General features: G+C 42.3%; 1 protein-coding gene across 1 annotated transcript; it reads right to left on the bottom strand.

The window, feature by feature from the left end:
- Nucleotides 1-26: 26 nt before the first annotated feature.
- si:ch1073-459b3.2 (growth arrest-specific protein 1) lies at nt 27-4,468 on the bottom strand. Its single transcript, XM_055036549.1, has one exon. The coding sequence runs from the start codon at nt 4,039-4,041 to the stop codon at nt 3,298-3,300; it is 744 nt and encodes a 247-aa protein (XP_054892524.1). The 5' UTR covers nt 4,042-4,468; the 3' UTR covers nt 27-3,297.
- Nucleotides 4,469-6,041: the final 1,573 nt, after the last annotated feature.

The following is a 6,041-nucleotide window of genomic DNA, read 5'->3' as shown; positions in this document are numbered from 1 at the left end:
GGAGTGCCTGTGTACTCAGTCCTGTTTACTCTGATACCCCTAAATAAACTAGTGCAACCAGTTACCTTCAGAAGTGGTAGAGTCTATCTGTATGTAATTTATGGTTATTATACGTGCAGCTGTTTTTGAAAGAAAGCCTTAAGAAGTCACACTTTGCCATTTTTAACAAGCTGGTTCGACAGCATGCCACACTTTTCAGACTATTTTTTATTAATAAAAATTGTTTTAAGCTTCGTGGCATTTCCCTCCCACTTCACAATTGTCCACTACTTATCGCTTGATTGTCACATATCAAAATAACATACATTGTAGATTTTGATTTTAAGATGGCATGACTGTGTACAAACAGTAAAAATACTTCAACAAGGCAATATGCCAGCCTTCAAACAAATGAGGGGTTTAGCCACTATTCTTTCCCACCTGCTATCGCCCGTTCACATTTGTTCTGCTCTGACAGAAAGTACACAACGGATCAGTTGCTCACACTAAGCAGCAACACCTAATGGCTCTTTTGTAGTTTGTCAGTGACTTGTAGATATCTTAGAAGGCGGGGAAGAATCCCCAAATGGCAACTCGCTTTTAAAGTGGGTCATATTGTTGACGTCCGAAATGCCAAGTAAAGCTTTTAGCAGTTTTTCTTACAGGGCTGATGGTATCATTTTAACTGAAGCCTTAACATAGACTCCTGAATTGTCATTTGTTTCCACTAAAAGTGGATTGAGCAATGACTAGACACTTAAAATTCCTCACTAGGTTTCAGTTACACCGACCTAATCCCTTAAGAATCAGCATTGAAAACAGCCACATGCAGGGCTTAGCGAGACAGTGTAATGGACAGACATGACAGACAGTTTGACCAACGATTAATTCTTATTTTCGGCAGTCATTTGTTGCATTTTGTGGTGTCAATCAGAGCATGAGGATATACTGACAAACCCCTTGCAAAAAAGTATAAATCCTTTACCTGGAAGACATCAGCTGTTTGAATAAAAAGTCACAGATATGACAGAAACTTAAAAAGTTGCAGTAATTAATGGCAGAAAGGTCAGACTAGAAAAATCCTCACCACGTAAAGAGAAACAAAACATTCTAGCGGGTTAAAAAGAGGCAGTGAAGGAAAAAAAAACAAAAAACTATTGTGCCACAATGATTGAAAATAGAAAATTTGATGAAGTGATTTTTTTCCAGGACAATAATGTCTTGGCAATCAAACAGTTTTCTGAGGGGAATCAGATACAACTCAATGATATGACTAGAAAACAATTTGAATATCTAGAATGTTACTGAAAATGTTAAAAAAATAATTGCCAACCAGCAGATCTGTTAGTTGCAATAGTCCAACTATTAAAGAGAGATAATCTGGTGCTATATCTTCAACTTGTTCTGTTTGCTACAAAATAAATCAAATAAATGCACATGATAGATGACTGTTTTGTTTTTTTTTTCAGTTGCTTTATCCTTTCCCCATGCCTTGCAAAAGTGGTTGCACCTGTTGATCGTTTTACATTTTCTCATGTCGCAACAAACCTCTATGTTATTTATTGTGGTTTAATGCGATAAAGCAAAACAAAGCAAGCCATAATTGTGAAGTGAAAAGGGAAATAATACATGAAAAAAATTAAGAGTGGGGTGCAGTTGTGTTTAACCCCACTGAGTCAAAACTCAGTGGGGTTAAACTACCTTTTGTTCCAATCAGCTCCAAATGTTTGTGGTATCACTACAGGCTTTGCACCTATTCAGATTAAAAATTCTCCTTGGACTAAATATATGACAAACAAATAATAACCCAGACATATTGTCTTTAAAACTCCATATATTGATTCATTCCTTTGTCAAAACACAACATGACACTTGTTTAGGCCATACATATTTCATTATAAAACCTCCATGTGGAAGAGCTTTCTGAATTCATGTTATTGCTACTTTTCTAGAAACAATGCAAAGCTGTCTGGTTTCTTCACACTGAATCTGATCTACATTTGTATGTTTATCCTAACCGGATGTAGGTAAAACCTTTTTTTTACTGCACACATTTGTAAAATGTTCTTCATATTCTAATTTATAACTTAACACACAACATAGTTCAACATTTAATTTCAAGTGGCAAAGATGGCACTGCACCTTTCCCTCCATGACTAAACAGCTTAAAACAGGTGGATGAGGAAGTGATGGGATGAGAGTAAAAAAAAAAACACTGGTTTGAATCACGCTTTCTATTGGTGCAGACATTTAAATGGGTCACATTAGCACCTCGGTTTAAATGCGGCTAATTCACTCAGCCTAAAACTAGCACTGTAAAAGCATTCAAGGCACGTGTTTGAAAGCAATAAACCTCACTGTGAATTTGTGCAAGTGACAATCTCTTGTGCTAGTTTGGGCTTTGCCTGTTTACAGACATTTACAAAAGAAATGGGTGACAAAAAAAAAAATCAATTAAGATATCCTTAAATAAGACACAGAAACACACATTTAACTCTCCACGGTGCCTGGATGCCTCAGTTCTTCATTTTTTTAAATGTTACATTTGCATAACGTTTTAACATAACTGTGAAGTGTGTATTGTAATGATTTTACTCCACTTGTGTTTCATATTTTCCAATAAATGAAGACATCTCCTTGTGCTTTAAACTATAAATTGGGTTCAAAGAAAATTCTGCTTTTTGATGACTTCAGCAAATGCTGAGAACAAAATGCAGACATTTTATGTTCACCCATTTTGGCAGCTGACAAATTTTCTCAAAGTGTCGTAGCCATGTGAAAGCAATAATAAAGTCAGGGAGCTTTTAAAAGCTTTTAGGGGGTCCGGGCTGCAGAGAGAGGGGTGGGGAAAAGTCAGGAAGAGTTCAATAAAACAATCTCGGATGGGGGAGGGGGCCAAGCAGAAGTGCTCAAGAAGCACTTCAGTTAATTTAAGTAGTCAGACCCACACCCTAGCCTGTCCGGGTTCCCACAAATATTTGAAGTGTGGTTACTGCAACAATGCTAAGGCCTCTGCAGTGGAGAGGAGAGCAAACAGAGGCTGGATGGCTCCAGTGTTTGTCTAAAGTCTTAATAAAGCCACACTTTAAGAAGCAATGAAAGCTAACCAAATAAACAAGAGCTGTTTAAAGGCACTCAAAATGTTCCCAACAAAGTCTCCTATCACGTAAAAGAAAATAGTTAAGGCATTTTTGACAACACTTCTGCGCTCCATGTCAGGGGTCCCATGATGAGGCCCCCTGTCATCATGGGGTTTGCACTCTCAGAGAAAAAAGTTTCCCTTTGATTGATAGATCCAAACATTCCAGTCGGCCATCCTCAGAATAATATCCATAGAAAGACAAACATCATGAAGCTGGGTAACCTCTGGCACGCAGAGGATCTGTCAGTGTAACCCTCCTCCCTGTCAACCTTTCGATCATCATCCTCATCGTCGTAGATCTCCTCAACTTCAGGTTGATCAGAAGCGACGCTGTGGTCCTCAATGGAGCAAAGCTTGCTCATGTTCTCCTTGACCACCTCGCAGAAAGGTCTCTCCACGCCGTCACAAACGCAGCGGTTCAGCAGCATGCCGTTCGGGATGAACAGCATCTGCTGGATGGTGGCCTTGCACCTGGAGGAGCACCGCCTGCCGTTGAACAGCTGCCCGCAGTACGACAGGTAGGCCGTGAGGGAGGCGTGGCAGCTGCTGTCCTCCTCGCACCGCTGGCGGGCCTCCATGCAGCCGATGCCCCCTGCGTCGCTGGGGTGCCTGCGGGGCAAGCACGGCTCTATGGCCCGCTTCGCGCCGAGGCAGTTCGGGTCCAGCGCGCAGTCACAGGTCTCCAGATCCGGCCCGCTGCGGGTGTTGTTGAGCCGGATCAGCGCCTGGATGCAGTGGCTCGGGCACTGGCTCCTCGTCCCGCGGATGTTCCCCTCGCACGCCGCCAGGTACTGGTTGTAGGCGAGCTCACACTCGGGCTCGTTGTGGCACTTGAGGATCGCCCGCCAGCAGACAAGCTGGGCGTCTAAAGCCACCAGGAGCCACAGGAGAAGCGCCAGCGGGCTGCACTGACATCTCATGCTTGGCTGAAGTTTGAGGCGTGTGACGTGCACATCAGGATCGGAGCAAGTCAAGCAAGCGAAGGTCCGACAGAGGTTTTGTTACCAACGAGGCGTTTGTACAAATGTTCCACAGACTTGCACCCGTGTTTGACTTGCTTCCTGTTGTTGGGCTTCGTAACAGCAGAAACAACCAGGAGCGGCTGCGAAGTAGAGAAAGAGCGCAGAAACAGAAACAGTCATCTCTGGAAGTGTGCGCTTTCCAAAGCAGGATCCTCCAGTCTGAGAGCTACCCAAAGTCAACGAGAGTTCCGCTCTTAGTACTAATGTTTCTCACAACTCCTCGGTTCGTTTCACTCCAAAATATAACTTTTAGCATCCATCCACGCTTCCCAGAGTTGTTTTTGAAGACATAGTTCTATCATGCTGCCCCGCTACGCGCGTCTTTGTCCTGCTTCTGGCTGTAACGCTTCACGGTCCGCCGAGCATTTCTCCACAACACCCCTCCCTCTGTCGAAAAAAAAAAAAAAAGAAAGGAAAAAGCCCCCCACTCCTCCTTTGGCTCCGCTCCTTTTCTCTTCTTTCATTTTCTGTCCTGGTCAATGATTGGTCGCAGATTGGAAACCCACTTCTAGCGCCACAAATCCGAAAAACTGCAGCGCACTGCTAAAGTAATCATACTGTCTGACATGTCAGATTCAAGCCCACACTTCAGTGTGGTTTACTTGGAGTTTATGTGATAGACCAACACAAAGTAGTGCGTATTTGTGGAGTAAGAAGGAAATTCCGTTTTATTTATTTATCGCAAAAAAAGAAACTAAAAGTCTGTCAGGTTTGTATTTACCTTTTAATGTTACACCTCATAAAAGAAAACCTAGTGCAACCAGCTGCCTTCAGAAGTCGCCTAATTAGTGAATGAAATCAACTTCTAACCACAGTATCACCATTGTGAACAACAAGCAGAGGGCAGGTTGAGATTCCAACTTTTTAATTTAGAACCAGGTAAAAGGATGGTGGTCCATCCAGACTAACAGGTCAGACATGAAGCAAAGAAGCCAGTGATTATTCTGGAGAATATAAATAAAATATTAACACATACAAATAAACACATTTGTAGTATGTAGCAACATGCCATAGGGAATAGAGAGCACATGTAGAAGAAAGTAAGGGAAGTTAACATTGTATTTGGTCCCTTGGTGGCGGGAGCATCGATGCTTTTCTTCATCTGTGACATGAAAACTCATGGATGGGAAGATAAATGGAGCTAAATCCAGAGTAAAACAACAACAACAATTCTGAGCCATTGGTTCACCTTACAGCAAACATGTGAGAGTAAACTTTGATTATCTTCTATTTTCTTAACTCGATTGACCTTTTTTTATTATTTTGTGCTATTTGGACAAAATAATTTCCACGTGGGAATCAATACTGTAATCTTGACTCTTGAAATGGTTTCGCTCAAAGTACACTCCTTTGTTAGAATGGCCCAGTCAAAGTCCAGACCTAAATCCAGTTCAGACACCATAGCTGTGAATATGGCAGCTGTAGCTGCTGCTAAATGTGGTTCTTCAAATAATTAATCCAGGAAAGGTTGAGATGCATTTGTGAACCCAGCTCTGGGTTGGCCTGTTACAAATTGTGAAAAGGTTCAAGGGCTATGCAGATTTTTTACCAGGCCCTGTAGGAAGAGAGAGGCTGGATGAAAACTGGTTATAATTTTGCTTGCACAAAACCACGGATCTGTGTGGTCTTCCCCCCTTGGCTTCCTCTCGCAAAACACAGGTTAAAGCAGCAGCCAGGAGGGGATCTTGCAAAATGCATTCCATTACAGAAAGGTCACATCTGCAACTTTTCTGCTCCAGCTTTCACCAGAGCAGGAATGGCTGCTTTCTCTTACAGCTCCTCGCTAATTGTCACCCTACCCCTCTCTCTCTCTGTCATTCTGCTCAGTTTTAAGCCCCGATTGAGAGAGGAGAATAGGGGAGAATGCTATTTTCTGGCCCGTTTCACCCTAATTGTGT

Source organism: Poeciliopsis prolifica, unplaced genomic scaffold, assembly GCF_027474105.1.
Source record: "Poeciliopsis prolifica strain line A6 unplaced genomic scaffold, Auburn_PproV2 SCAFFOLD011, whole genome shotgun sequence".
NCBI lineage: Eukaryota > Metazoa > Chordata > Actinopteri > Cyprinodontiformes > Poeciliidae > Poeciliopsis > Poeciliopsis prolifica.
The sequence above is the reverse complement of the archived record's forward strand: the minus strand, read 5'-3'. Positions and strand labels throughout refer to the sequence as shown.

Excerpts from the sequence above, each read along its gene's own strand:
- si:ch1073-459b3.2 (XM_055036549.1), bottom strand. The coding sequence starts at position 4,041 with ATGAGATGTCAGTGCAGCCCGCTGGCGCTTCTCCTGTGGCTCCTGGTG.